General features: G+C 65.4%; 1 protein-coding gene across 2 annotated transcripts; it reads left to right on the top strand.

Annotated features, from left to right (window-relative positions):
* Positions 1-213: 213 nt before the first annotated feature.
* SP1 (Sp1 transcription factor) lies at positions 214-13,575 on the top strand. 2 transcript variants are annotated; one of them, XM_061443419.1, is made up of 7 exons: positions 214-266; positions 999-1,084; positions 1,887-2,141; positions 2,235-3,381; positions 11,594-11,762; positions 12,370-12,569; positions 13,113-13,575. In XM_061443419.1, the coding sequence occupies exons 1-7, from the start codon at positions 260-262 to the stop codon at positions 13,430-13,432; spliced, it is 2,184 nt and encodes a 727-aa protein (XP_061299403.1). In that variant the 5' UTR covers positions 214-259; the 3' UTR covers positions 13,433-13,575. The 2 variants fall into 2 exon arrangements, with proteins under 2 accessions (XP_061299403.1, XP_061299402.1); XM_061443418.1 differs by having other exon boundaries at positions 215-266; positions 1,887-3,381; positions 13,113-13,574.
* The last annotated feature ends 728 nt before the right edge of the window (positions 13,576-14,303 follow it).

Below are 14,303 nucleotides of genomic sequence, written 5' to 3'. Positions count from 1 at the left end.
TTGGCCCCCACCTCCCGCCTCCCTCCTCCTTCCTCGTCCCGCCCTCTCCTCCCATTGGCCGCTCCTCCCGTCACTCCGCCGCCCGCCGCCGCTCCCCATTGGCCCGCTCGCCAAGAGGGAGGGGGCCGGGCCCGCTCCGCTCCGTCCCTCAGCAGCGCCTCGGCGGTGGCCGCGGGTGGAGGCCGCCTCGCAGCGCCCGGGCCCGCCCGCCCCCCGCCCCGCCCCGCTCCGCTCCGCTCCGCTCGGCCCCCCCCGCGCCATGAGCGGTGAGGACGGGCCCGGGGGCTGCGGGCTCGGAGGGGCGCGGGGGGGGGTTGGAGCGCAGCGCAGAGAGGGGCGCGATCGGCGGGGCCTGAGGCGGCTCCGCCCCGGGCCGGGCCGGGCCGCGCCGAGGAGGGGATGGCGGCGGGGGGGGGGGGTGGGAGGGAGGGACCCGGGGGAGGGGGAAGGCCTCGGGGGAGGGACGGGGCGGCCGGGAGCGGAGGAGGGGGAGAGATGGGGAGGCCCCGATGATAATGGGGGGGCACCGGACATGGGGGGGCACCGGACATGGGGGGGGGGGGGGCCCGGTCCCGTTTCCCCCGAGGGCGGCGGGGGGCGGATGCGGTTGGGGACGGGGGGTTCGGGGGTTGCTGAGCGGGGTTGGGGCGCAGGGATCCCCCCCACAATGCGGGGTTGGGGCCGCCGGAGCCGGTTCCGCGGCGGGGTCAGCGCGGGGCATCCCGGCGGAGGGGATCCCGTCCGCGGGGGGATCCGATGGGGTGGATCCGCGGAGGGGCCGGGGCAGGAGGAAGGGAAAGGGGAGGCCCGGGAAGGGAGGAGGCGGGGCCGGGCCCTGTCCCGGTGCCAAGCTCCGCTTTGGCAACTCCTCCGCTTCCCAGCGCCGGGGCCGCTGGAGCTCGGTCCCGTCCCCACCTTCCCTCCTCTCCCCCGGCCTCGGCCGCTGCTCCGGCCCGGCCATGTCCGGTAACCGGCGGTGCCGCTTTCCCCCCGCGCAGACCAGGAGAGCCCCGACGAGATGGCGGCGATGAAGGCCGAGAAGGGCGAGGGAGATGCGAGCAGCACGGGCAGCGCCGAGGCGCAGGTGAGAGCGGGCGGGGAGCGCCCGGCCCCGGCCCTCGCTGTCCCCGGTGGCAAAGTCCAGGCCGCGGCGCTGCCGCCTCCCCCCCCCCCCTCCCCTCCCCGGGCCGGGGCTTCCCCTCCTCGGCAGCGCGGCCCCGTTCGCCCCCTTGGCTGCCTCCCGGGGGGGGTTTTCCCCGTGGGCCCGGTGGGGGGGGGGGGGGGGGGTGTCCGGAAACGGGGTTTGGCCTTCCCGGGAGGCTCCTCCCTTCGCCCGCTTCCATCTGTTTGCTGCTCCCTTTACTTTCGGCCGGCCCAGCCTTAACCCCTCCTTCCCTGTGCTTCCCTTCTCGGGGAATTACAGCTTCTTTAACCCCTCCTTCCCTAGGAGTCCCAGCCTCCTTATCCCCTCCTTCTCCAGGAATCACAGCTTCTTTAACTCCTCCTTCCTTGGGAAACACAGCTTCTTTAACCTTTCCTTTCTTAGGAATCACAGCCCCTTTAACGCCCCCTTTCTTGGGAATCACAGCCTCTTTAACCTGTTCTTCCCTGGGAATCGAAGCTTTCTTATCCCCTTCTTTCCCAGGAATCACAGCCCCTTTAACCCCTCCTTCCCCAGGAGTCACAGCCCCTTTAACCCCTCCTTCCCCAGGAATCAGAACCTCTTTAACCCCTCCTTCCCCAGGAATCACAGCCCCTTTAACCCCTCCTTCCCCAGGAATCAGAACCTCTTTAACCCCTCCTTCACCAGGAATCACAGCCCCTTTAACCCCTCCTTCCCCAGGAATCTCAGCCTCTTTAACCCCTCCTTTGCTTCCCACCCGCAGGAATCTCAGCCCTCCCCGCTGGCCCTGCTGGCCGCCACCTGCAGCCGGATCGAGTCTCCCAATGAGAATTCCAACAGCTCCCAGGGCCAGCCGGGCGGGAGCAGCGAGCTGGACCTCAGCGCGGCCGCTGCCCAGCTCGCCCAGTCGGCCAATGGCTGGCAGATCATCTCCACGGGCTCCAGCACCCCCACGGGCTCCAAGGAGCCCGGCGCCAACGGCACCAACGGCGGCGACGGCGGCGCCAAGAGCCGCCCGGTGAGCGCGGGGCAGTACGTGGTGACGGCCGCCTCGGGCCTGCAGAACCAGCAGGTGCTGGCGGGGCTGCCGGGCGTCATTCCCAACATCCAGTACCAGGTGATCCCTCAGTTCCAAACCATCGACGGGCAGCAGCTCCAGTTCGCCGCGGCGGCGGCGCCGGCGCAGGTCAACGTGCAGCAGGACGCGTCCGGGCAGCTCCAGATCATCCCCGGCACCAACCAGCAGATCCTGACGGGCCGCGCGGGGACGAGCAACCTCATCGCCATGCCCAACCTGCTGCAGCAGGCCGTGCCCATCCAGGGCGTGGGGCTGGCCAACAACGCGCTCTCGGGGCAGGCCCAGTACGTGGCCAACGTCCCCGTGGCTCTGAACGGGAACATCACCCTGCTGCCCGTCAACAGCGTGGCCGCCAGCCTGGCGCCCACCTCGCAGACCGTCACGTTGAGCAGCTCCAGCTCCCCGGAGAGCAGCTCCCAACCGGCCACCTCCGGCTCCGCCATCAGCTCCGGCGCCACGGCCACGTCGCAGGCCAGCTCCGGAGCCTTCTTCACCAACGCCAACAGCTATTCCAGCACCACCACCACCGGTAACGCGGGCATCATGAGTTTCTCCACCAGCAGCACGGTGGGCAGCAACGTCCAAGCGCAGACGCCCCAGAGGGTCAGCAGCGTCCAGAGCTCGGACTCTCTGCAGAGCCAGGTTTCTGGGGTGCCCTTGCAGTCGGGGCAGCAGAAAGAGGGGGATCAGGGGCAGCAATCGCAGCAGATCCTGATCCAGCCGCAGCTGGTGCAGGGGGGGCAGACGATCCAAGCCCTGCAGACCACGCCGCTCTCCGGGCAGACCTTTGCCACTCAAGCCATCTCGCAGGACACCCTGCAGAACCTGCAGCTCCAGGCCGTCCCCAACTCGGGGCCCATCATCATCCGCACCCCGACGGTGGGTCCCAACGGGCAGGTGAGCTGGCAAACCATCCAGCTCCAGAACCTGCAGGTCCAGAACCCCCAGGCGCAGACAATCACCCTGGCCCCCATGCAGGGAGTGTCACTGGGGCAGACGGGCAGCACCAGCACCACGCTCACCCCCATCGCCTCCCTCCCCAGCGGCACCGTCACCGTCAACGCTGCCCAGCTCTCCTCCGTGCCCGGCCTCCAGACTATAAACCTCAGTGCCTTGGGAGCGTCCGGCATCCAGGTCCACCAGCTCCAGGGGCTGCCTCTGGCCATCGCCAACGCTGCCGGTGAGTTGGGATTCGGGGGTCCCCTCGTGGTGCCTTCTCCATGGCCGGGCAGGTGGAACCGCGTCGCCTGCTTGGGGCCAGGCTGCTGCTGGGGCCACGTGGAGGTGGCAAAGGGGCTGGTGCTGAGCTCGCTTTCGGGGGGGGGTTGGCTCGTGGAGACCATCAGGGGGGTCTCAGGTCGGGGTTCTCAGCTGCAGGAGCCCATGGGAGGAGTCCGTGCCTGGGAAAAGTCGGGAATCACTGGAATCCCCCTGGAAAACAGGGACCGTTGAGGAGCTGCCTGGCACGGGAGGAGGAAAGGGCTCCTCGAGTGGGCGTTGAGCCTAAAGGTGGCGGCTGCCTGCCCCAGGGCGCCCTGCTCCGTTCCCTATGGATCCATCCCCAGAGTTCCCACAAGCCCGTAGAGGGTGCGTGGATGTGGGGTGTGAGGATGTGGGGTGCGAGGATGTGGGGTGCGAGCCTGAAGGCTGCTCCGTTCCCTATGGATCCATTCCTTGGTCTCCCGACAGCTCCCAGCAGCCCGTGGTGGAGGGTGTGTGGACAGAGGGCTGCTCGGCTTCCCGTTGGGAATGCTGTGCCTGCCCATAGAGCTGCCGGCTCCTGCCAGAGGAGGGGGGGCTGAAGGGCTCCGCTGGCTTTCCCAGTGTTTTCCCTTCCCTGTTTCCTGTTGTTGTCCTGGCTCTGGCTCTGGCTGGGTTTGGTCCCAGCTCCCCGTTGCTCAATGCTCTTCCCGCTCGCCCAGGCTTGTTTTCCAGCAGCGTTATTCCCGGCTGTTCCTGCAGCCGCTCGGCTCATGGGATTATCCCGATCCTTGGAATTCCGGAGCAGAGGCACCTGCCCGGGCGGGAGCTCGCTCCTGTTTGCAGCCCAGGGCGGGGAGGTCCGGTGGGATCCAGGGGATGCCCTCACCCGGGTTGTGCCTGGTTTGGGAGGTGCCGGGAAGCACGCGGGCAGCTCCCGGTTCCTGGGCTCTGCCCTCGGAGGTGGGACAGGGAGGAACGTTCCGGAGCCCACCCATCCCGGGAGCCGCCTCCTCCTTCTCCTCCTCCTCTTCCTCCTCCTCTTCCTCCTCCTCCTCTCCCTCCAGCTCAGCTCCTGATCCATGGTGACAGCACCGGGATGCAGCCGAGCTCTTCCCTCCTCCTCCTCCTTCGTCCCGGCAGCACCTGGGTGCTGCTGATCCCAGCTCCTCGGAGCGGCCGTGGCTGAGGCTCCCGATGGGATTCCAGGGCTCTGGCACCCACGGGAAGCTGCCCGGCACCGGTCGCACCGGTTGTGCGGCTTCGCTCCACGCCTGGCAAGGGCTCTGGTTGCGCCCTTGTCACCCAAACCGGCTCCCCTCTGGGGAGCTCAGCACCCACACTGGGTGCTTGTGGGTCCATCCAGGGCTCTGAGCATCCCCTGCTGCAATGGGGGCTCCAGGCCTGGATCCTGCCTGGTCCGAGCTCTCCGACAGTGACTTAAGAGACCAGGCCCTCTGCTCCCCTCTGCTTCCCAGTGCTTCCCTCTGCTTCCCAGTGCTTCCCTCTGCTTCCAAGTGCTTTCTTCTGCTTCCCAGTGCTTCCTTCTGCTTCCCAGTGCTTCCTTCTGCTTCCCAGTGCTTCCCTCTGCTTCCCAGTGCTTCCTTCTGCTACCCAGTGCTTCCCAGTGCTTCCCTGTGCTTCCCTCTGCTTCCCAGTGCTTCCTTCTGCTACCCAGTGCTTCCCAGTGCTTCCCTCTGCTTCCCAGTGCTTCCCAGTGCTTCCCTCTGCTTCCCAGTGCTTCCTTCTGCTACCCAGTGCTTCCCAGTGCTTCCTTCTGCTTCCCAGTGCTTCCCTCTGCTTCCCACCACTTCCCTGCCCATCTCCCAGGGCTGAGCTGCCCTGGAAGCTCCCCTCTCCCAGCTTGGCTGCTGCCAGGCTTTGGGAAGCGCAGCTCCTCTCCTGACCCCAATCCAGGCCGGGGGATCCTTTGGGATCACTGGAGCTGGGGGGGGGGCGCTGCTGGTGACATTCCTGCTGCTGGTGGGACAGGGAAGATGCCCCTGGAGCAAACGGCACCTGGGAAAGAGCCTTGGGAATGGTGGTGCTGGGGCAGCACGGGCCCTGTGTGTGCTCATGGGTGTTAATGGGGGTCCCTGCTCCGTGCTGGATGTGCTCAGTTCCAATGGGAAGTGACCCCCCGTGGTCAGACCCGCCCTGGAGCCGGCTCCGCTGCAGCCCAGGGATGGGATTTGGGAAGCGTTGTGCTGGGTGTAAGCTTCCCCTTCCAACCCCGCCTTGGGGAGAGGGGAAGGACTCTGGAGCTCCGTGTGCATGGATCTGGCAGGGAAGTGGCTCTGCCCCACACGTGTGTCCCCAGCAGAGCCCTGTCTGGCTCAGGTATGTGTGGGGGGTCAAACCCCACATCCAAGGCTGGGAATTCCAGGGGGGGATGGAGCTGGTGTGGGGCTGGAGAGGGGCAGCCGTGGGGTCTTTGTGGGATGAGCTCCTTTAGGGCTCCAGCCATCATCTGTGATGGAATGGAGCGAGGGGGATGCAGCAGGAGCATCCCCCTGGAAGGGAAAAAGGGGAGGTGATCCCTTGGGATCCACAGCCCCAGCTCCAGGCTGCTGTTCCTCAGGGCTGTGTCTGGGCAGGACACAAAGCCCTGATTGTCCCTGCTCTGGGTTTAAGGGGAGCTTTGTGGCAGGGATGAGACATCCCCATGGCATCGAGGGCAGGGGCAGGTTCTGTTCCCTGTCCCCTATGGCAAGCTGTGTCCCTATGGGCAGGCTGTGTCCCTATGGGCAAGCTGTGTCCCTATGGGCAGGCTGTGTCCCTACGGATAAGCTTTTGTCCCCATGGGCAGGCTGTGTCCCCCATGGGCCGGCTCTGCCCCCCATGGGCAGGCTGTGTCCCCTATAGGCCGGCTCTACCCCCCATGGGCAGGCTGTGTCCCCTATAAGCCGGCTCTGCCCCCCATGGGCAGGCTGTGTCCCCTATAGGCCGGCTCTGCCCCCCATGGACAGGCTGTGTCCCCTATAGGCCAGCTCTGCCCCCCATGGGCAGGCTGTGTCCCCTATAGGCCGGCTCTACCCCCCATGGGCAGGCTGTGTCCCCTATAAGCCGGCTCTGCCCCCCATGGGCAGGCTGTGTCCCCTATAGACCGGCTCTGCCCCCCATGGGCAGGCTGTGTCCCCTATAGACCGGCTCTGCCCCCCATGGGCAGGCTGTGTCCCCTATAGGCCGGCTCTGCCCCCCATGGGCAGGCTGTGTCCCCTATAGGCCAGCTCTGCCCCCCATGGGCAGGCTGTGTCCCCTATAGACCGGCTCTGCCCCCCATGGGCAGGCTGTGTCCCCTATAGGCCGGCTCTGCCCCCCATGGGCAGGCTGTGTCCCCTATAGGCCGGCTCTGCCCCCCATGGACAGGCTGTGTCCCCTATAGGCCAGCTCTGCCCCCCATGGGCAGGCTGTGTCCCCTATAGACCGGCTCTGCCCCCCATGGGCAGGCTGTGTCCCCTATAGACCGGCTCTGCCCCCCATGGGCAGGCTGTGTCCCCTATAGGCCGGCTCTGCCCCCCATGGGCAGGCTGTGTCCCCTATAGGCCAGCTCTGCCCCCCATGGGCAGGCTGTGTCCCCTATAGACCGGCTCTGCCCCCCATGGGCAGGCTGTGTCCCCTATAGGCCGGCTCTGCCCCCCATGGGCAGGCTGTGTCCCCTATAGGCCGGCTCTGCCCCCCATGGGCAGGCTGTGTCCCCTATAGGCCGGCTCTGCCCCCCATGGGCAGGCTGTGTCCCCTATAGGCCGGCTCTGCCCCCCATGGGCAGGCTCTCTCCTTGTCCCCAGCCCCTGACACATCAGGGATGTTGTGCAATTTCCTGCCCTGGGCTCCCCGTTCCTTCCGCTCTCCCCTCTCCTTGGTGTGGGTTCTTTGCCAAAGGAACCCCGAGAGGCCCCGGGCTGTGCCTGGGACCAGGGGGGATGCGGATGCCTGCGGCAGCGCAGCCCTGCCCGGGGCGGGAGGTGGAGCTGTGGGTCCATGGGGCCGGGCTGCGGTGCTGCTTGGTGCTGGTTGGACCGGTTGGGTGCTGCACCCGTGACTCCCCAGGGAGGTTCCCTCCTCCCCTTCCTTTATCTGTGCTGTTCCCCCTCCCTCCCTCCTTTATCAGCCCCTGCAGGAGCCGATCCTGGCCCCGGGGCTGGGGGTGGCTCCGTTCCAGAGCTCCGGCTCCCACCCTCGTGTCCTTGAGCTGAGGCCCGGTCCCGGTCCCGGTGCCGGGGCAGGACGGGTTCGTGGTGGCAGCGATGCAGGGACAAACCCCCCATGGGGGACCTTGGAGCAGCTCCGGAGCCTGAGGGGGCTGCAGGGAACCTGGAGAGGGGCTTGGGACAAGGGATGGAGGGACAGGCCAAGGGGAATGGCTTGAACCTGCCCGGGGGGAGACTGAGATGAGCTCTGGGGCAGAAGCTCTTCCCTGGGAGGGTGCTGAGGCGCTGGCACAGGGTGCCCAGAGAAGCTGTGGCTGCCCCATCCCTGGCAGTGTTCAAGGCCAGGTTGGACCTAGGGGCTTGGAGCACCCTGCTCCAGTGGAAGGGGTCCCTGGGGCTGGGTTGGAGCTTTGAGGTCCCTTCATCCCGAACCATTCCAGGGTTCTCCCTGCTGGGGATGTGGTTGAAAACCGGAGCCCTGGGGCTCAGAGGCAGCGCTTGGCCGTGGTGGATGGATGGGAGGAGCAGGGAGGTTCGGGAGTGCTGGGAGGTGCCTGCGGGGCTTTCCCTGCCTCCTGCGGCTGCTTTGGGCTGGGCTGAGGCTCACAGGGATCCCCGATCCCCCCTGCTCCGAGCTCAGCATCTCCCTCCTCCCATCTCCCACGTCACCGGGGGCTTCTCCTCCTTCCTTGCCTTGGTGGGACCTGCCTGTGCTCTGGGATGAAGGGGCCCTGGCAAAGCCACGGCATCAGCAGGGCTGGAGGCTCCATCCCAGCTCCACAGGAATCCAATGGAATGATGAGGGCAGAGGAGACCTGTGTTGGGTTTGCAGCACCACAGCGGTGCTGAGCACCTCCTGGGCTCCGGGGTCTGCAGGTGGATGAGGGGATCCCAGCAGCCTCCATCAGCCCGAGGATGTCCAAGCCCTCAAGCTCCAGGTGCCACCAGAGAGGACTCCCAAGCTCAGCTCCTGTTCCCGCTCCGCTGTCCGTGGCACTATGGAATGCCCGAGGCAGAGGCTCCTTTCCCTGGGTGCTGCAGCCGGACTCATCCTGCACCTGAGGAGATCAAATGAGACCCAAGTCAAGGGGAGCAGGATCCAAAGCCACCATTGGTCCTTGGTGCAGCTCGGCCCTGCTGTGTCCTGGCTCCATGGAGGAGGAGGAAACAGGGAGAACGTGACTGGGAGCAGGGAAAGGTGGATTTGGGGCTGTCTCTCCAGGCAAGTGCCCGTTGTGTTGTGTGGGGCTGGCCCAGCCTGGGTGCTGCTGGGCTTTGCCTTCGGCTTCCTCCGGCCTCTTCCTTGCGCCTGGAAGCTGGAAGCAGTTCGGTGTCGGTCCTGGTGATGGCTTCCCCTCCTCTTCCTCGCTCCTGTGCCCCTGCTGCAGAGCTGGCCCCAGAGCCCCCATTGCTTTGCTTGGCTCCTTGTCCCTGCTCCCCCCTGACCCCCCCATGGGGTCTGCCCTCTATGGGCAGTTCTCACCTCGTTGGAGGCGAGGGACAGGACCCACCTGGTCCTGAGGGCAGGCACTGCCCTCCTGGCTCCCCAGCATCCCCAGGGATTGACCCCATCTCCCTGCTCTTTTCCATGGGTCCTGACCCGAGCGTGGAGCAGCCTCGGGAGAGCCTCAGCCTCTAAATGGGCCCTGTGAGTGGAGGGAACCATAAATCAGGCTTCCTCCGGGATCTGCGGTATTCCAGAGCCTGGAGCATCCCGAGAGGTGCAGGGTGAAGCCTCTGCCCACAGGAGCCTTCATTCAGTTCTCCCCTGATGGGGTGTGAGCCCCAGATTGCCCCAAGGAGGATATGGGGGGTTTCACCCCCCCTTCCCCCCCGATGTGTCAGAGCCATTCCCAGCCATCGGGTCCGGATTCTGCCCCTTCCCAAGCACGTTGTGTCTCCTCCTTCCTGCTTCCCGCAGCATTCCCACCCGGCAGCATTAAACCCCGGCTGGGTTTAGACTCTGAACGTGCCTTGCAAGAGCTGGAAGGGGGCAGGAGCGGAAAGGTTTGGTCCTGGAATTGCGGGAGCACCGGGATGGAGCAGCCAAGGTTCCCGTGTCCTCTGTGCACAGCCCCGGGCTGGTGCTGGTGCTCCATGGCTGCAGGGTCCCTGTCACTGGGGTCCTGCTGGTGGGGGGGACCAGAGCCCCATCGTGGGGCTGAGCTGATCCCAGTGGATCCATCCCGGCTCTCGCTGGCAGCAGCTTCGGGTTCTGAGTGCTTCCTCCTGGGAAGCCACTGGGCTCATGGACTGCTTTGTGTCCACGGCCCCCGGAGCAGGATGCTCCAAGCCCCATCCAACCTGGCCGGGAATGTTTCCAGGGCTGGGGCAGCCACAGCTCCTCTGGGCGCCCTGTGCCAGCGCCTCAGCACCCTCACAGGATCAGAGCTGTGGGCACGGAGCACTGGGAGCATTGGAAGTGTCACGGCCGAGCCATGGATCTGTTCCGGGTGGGATTTCTCCTTTCCCAAGCCTTGTCCTGGCTCCCGTCCTGGGCACCACTGACACCTGCTGGTAACAGCCCCAAGGGGCCGGGAAGGCTGCCAGGAATTCCACGTCATTCCCTGCTTGTGAAACTCCCTCCTGGCTGCAGGAGCAGGGCCCAGCCTGCAGCTACCGGGGCTGAGGCTTCATCGTGCAGCTCCAGCTCCTCCCTGGGGATGCTTGGGATGCTCCCTCGCGCCTGGGAGCTGGGAAACCAGGCCTCGGGAAGGAGGTTTCAGCCCTTTGCTGAGGGTTCTTGTGCCAGCAGAGCTTCCCAAAGGCTGCTCCAGCAGCAGCACCCCTGTCGTGACGTGGCTCTGCAGGAGGGGTTTGGGATCGCTGCCTTTTGGAGGCCTCGCTTTGTGGTGGTTGCGTTCCCTGTTTAGGAAGCAGCTCCCAGGTGCCGGGCAGAGGGGATGGAGCGAACCTGGCACCGCGGGGTTCCTCCCATCCCAGTGTCCCCGTCAGGCCGGCGCATTCCTTCCCAGTAACTCATCCCCACTGGAGCCAAAGGGGAGCTGCTGCTTGCTGAGCAGCATCAGGAGAGCTCTTGGATGGGTCCCGTTGACCCAGCCTCATTCCCAACAGCGGGATGGAATTCCCCCAGGAGCCGCTGGTGGTTGCTGCTGGGGATACGCGTGCCCATGTTGAACCACCACCGTGTTCAGGTGCTGATCCCAGTGTGGATCCATCCTGCTCCCATCCTGGCTCCCTGCTTGTGAACGGACGGTGGTAGGAAAAGGTGAATGTTGGGGGCTGGATTCCAGGTGGGAATGCTCCCTGAGCCTCTTGTCTCCGGCTTTCCAGCAGGAAATAATCCACTTGGGAAGGGGGGGGTGCACAGAGCACCCCAATGGCCACGGAAACCCTGAGGCTTCCAAGCTTCCGACCCCTCAAGCCCCCCGTGCCGATAGGAATGGGTTCTGTTTGCCTTGGGAGCGCCGTGGCGTGACCCTGCTGTTCCTATGGCTTTGATAGTTGGGAATTGCTCCTTGGGAGCGGGAGCGGTGCCGGATCCCTTTCATCTGCCTGTAAATCCCTGTGTGTAATCCCGGCACCGGAGCGGGGAGATAACATCGTCCCGACGGATGCTGCTGTCTCCAGCCCGCTTTATTGATGTCTCCCTGTTACATGGGGGGGTGGGAATTGCGTCTGCACTGCAGAAATCCCCTGGGATTGCAGCTTTCCCGAAGGGGAAAGGGCCTCATCCAGCCCCAGGGCCAGGCATGGCAGGTCCCTCGCTGCTCCTCGTTCCTTGCTCTGTCTCCGGGATGCGCTGCTGGATTCGGGCCCGGAATAGCTGGACCAGCCGGGGGAGGGCTTGTTTGTCCCTGGGATGCGGCTTGCCTGGGGCATTGTGGCCTTGCTGGGGGCTGTGGGAGGCAGGCCCGGCCTTGGGAAGCAGTGGGGTGGCATTCCCAGGGCTCGGAGGCCGGGAGCGAGCCGGGATGAAGCCGTTCCTGTGGCTCCACGAGTGGGGAATGGCTGCACCCCCCCCCCCCCCCCCCCCCCCCAGCTCTGCCCGCGCTGATCCCGGTGTTTTCCCACTCCCAGGTGACCACGGAGCTCAGCTGGGGCTGCACGGAGCCGGCGGGGACGCGCTGGGGGACGAGAGCGCGGCCGTGGAGGAAGGGGAGGCCAGCCCGGACCCCCAGCCCCAGCAGGGCCGCAAAGTGCGGCGGGAGGCCTGTACCTGCCCCTACTGCAAGGACAGCGAGGGCAGGTGAGCGGGGGGGGTGGGATGGGATGGGATGGGATGGGTGGGAAGGGATGGGATGGGATGGGATGGGATGGGATGGGTGGGAAGGGACCCATTCCACTGGAGCAAGCCCCTGTGTCCAACCTGCCCTTGAGCACTGCCAGGGATGGGGCAGCCACAGCTTCTCCATTCCAGCCTCCCACCACCCTCATGGGGTAGAACCTCTTCCCCATATCCCATTTAACTCTTCCCTCTTCCACTTGGAAGCCCAAACTCCTCATCCCACCCCTCCATCCCTTGTCCAAGCCCCTCTCCAGGTTCCCTGCAGCCCCTTCAGGCCCTGGAGCTGCTCTCAGGTCTCCCCTTCCCGCAGCAGAGGGGCAGGATCCCCTCCCGGAGCTGCTGCTCCCGCTCTGGGGGTGCAGCCCCACACTGGGGGGGGTCTGGGCTCATGCCTGAAGCCGGCTCATGGGGACCCCAAGTCCCTCTCCTCAGGCTGCTCCATCCCAGCCCGTGCCAGGAACAGGCTGACCCCCCCCCCACCCTCCTTGTTCGGCCCCATTCTCGCTCCCCCTCCGTTCCCAGTGTCCCAGCGTTGTTTTAACTCTGCCCTCGGGCCTCTTTCCCTCAGGAGCTCTGGGGATCCAGGGAAGAAGAAGCAGCACATCTGCCACATCCCGGGCTGCGGGAAGGTCTACGGCAAAACCTCGCACCTGCGGGCTCACCTGCGGTGGCACACGGGGGAGAGACCCTTCGTGTGCAGCTGGCTGCTCTGCGGCAAGCGCTTCACCCGCTCCGACGAGCTCCAGCGGCACAAGCGCACGCACACAGGTCAGGATGCGCAGGGATCCAGGGCTGCTTCCCTGGCTCCTCTTCCCAAGCCTGAGATGGGGGGGAACAGGCTCCTTCTGGCCATGGAATCACGGAATTCCAGAGTGGTTTGGGTTGGGGGGGAGCTAAAGCTCATCCGGGTGCCCTGGGCAGGGACAGCGTCCGCTGGAGCAGGGTGCTCCAAGCCCCTGTGTCCAACCTGGCCTTGATGGGATGGGGCAGCCAAACCTTCTCCATTCAGCCCGTCCCAGTGTCCCAGCACCCTCACAGGGGAGAACTCCCTTATCTCCAACCTGAACTCCCCTGTTCCAGTCTGAACCCATCACCCCTTGTCCCATCGCTCCAGTCCCTGATGCAGCTCCCTCCCCAGCATCCTCATAGCCCCCCCTTCAGCCACTGGAAGCTGCTCTGAGCTCTCCACGCAGCTTCTCTCCTCCAGCCCCATTGTTCTCCTCCTCGTGGCCTCGCTCCAGCAGCTCCCTGGAGGACCCCAGACCCGGAGCATCCCATGGGGCTCACATCCTTTTCCCTCCCATCCCACAGGAGAGAAGAAGTTCGCCTGCCCGGAGTGCCCCAAGCGCTTCATGCGCAGCGACCACCTCTCCAAGCACATCAAGACCCACCAGAACAAGAAAGGCGGCGCCGGCAGCGCCGTGGCCATGAACGTCTCCGCCGTCCCCATGGACACGGGCGCCGCGGGCGAGGGCAACAGCGCCGCTGCCCCCTCGGCCCTCATCGCCACCAACATGGTGGCCATGGAAGCCATCTGCCCCGAGGGCATCGCCCGCCTGGCCAGCAGCGGCATCAACGTCATGCAAGTGGCCGACCTCCAGTCCATCAACATCAGCGGCAACGGCTTCTGAGGCGCCGGCGCCGGGACCTGCTGCCGGCGCCCGCGGTATTCCCATGGGATCGCGCCGGCGCCGCTGCCGCACCCGAAGGCCAGAGCTCTCTTCTCTTCTATTTTTTAATTCAGCTTCACCTTATCATTTGTTGGGTTCCCCCCCCCCAAATTTCACTCCCTGATTTTCCCCCCAGCATTCCCGGGATGCGCTCCCGTAGCTTTAGCCTTCGATGCCATCATGCCTTGGGAAAATATACGATTCTCACCTTAACTTTTTAGGAAAAAAACAAAGGAAAAAAAAAAAAAAAAAAGGAAAGGGGAAAAAAAAAAAAAAAAAGGACAAAAGGAAAGACAAAAAAAAAAAAAAGCTTCTGAGGAGCCACCCCCCCACCCCCCCAGAGTCTATATTATTATATATATATAACGTGTAAAGCGGGCTCGCGGGAGAGAGCCGAGGCGCTGCCGCCGCCGGGACCGGGTCTCTTTGATGCCTTATCCCAGGCCAGGCCGAGCCTGGGGGCTGAGCTGCTCCGGGATTCCCTTTTAGAGCAAATCCCTTGGAAAAGGGGACCCCCCTCCCCCCATTCCCCAATGAGTTTTTGGTACCCCCTGCCCTTGGCTTGTCTCCGCTCTCTGGAGCTGGGTGAGGCTTGGATTCTCTTCTCCCCCCCGTCCCCACCTCTCTTTGTGCCCCCCCCCCGCCTTGGGTTTCCGGATGCGTTTCCAAGCAGCTTCCTTTGGGAAGAGCCTTCTTCCCGCAGCTTTCCTACGGCTCCGCGCAGGGCAGGGAGGGGCTCAGCGGCTCCCAGCCCCAGCTCCGGAGCTTCTCCTCAGGGAAAATGTCTCGTTTTCCTTCATCACCGCTGGATTTCGGAGGAATCAGCCCCAAA

Source organism: Pezoporus flaviventris, unplaced genomic scaffold (assembly GCF_033815535.1).
Source record: "Pezoporus flaviventris isolate CSIRO_AGI_PZ_B2104156 unplaced genomic scaffold, CSIRO_AGI_Pfla_v1 ptg000356l, whole genome shotgun sequence".
Classification (NCBI taxonomy): Eukaryota; Metazoa; Chordata; class Aves; order Psittaciformes; family Psittacidae; genus Pezoporus; species Pezoporus flaviventris.
This window is presented reverse-complemented; position numbering and strand designations above follow the sequence as displayed.

Excerpts from the sequence above, each read along its gene's own strand:
- SP1 (XM_061443418.1), top strand. Across the intron at positions 3,382-11,593 it reads GGCCATCGCCAACGCTGCCG|GTGACCACGGAGCTCAGCTG; the intron begins GTGAGTTGGGAT and ends TCCCACTCCCAG. Across the intron at positions 11,763-12,369 it reads TGCAAGGACAGCGAGGGCAG|GAGCTCTGGGGATCCAGGGA; the intron begins GTGAGCGGGGGG and ends TCTTTCCCTCAG.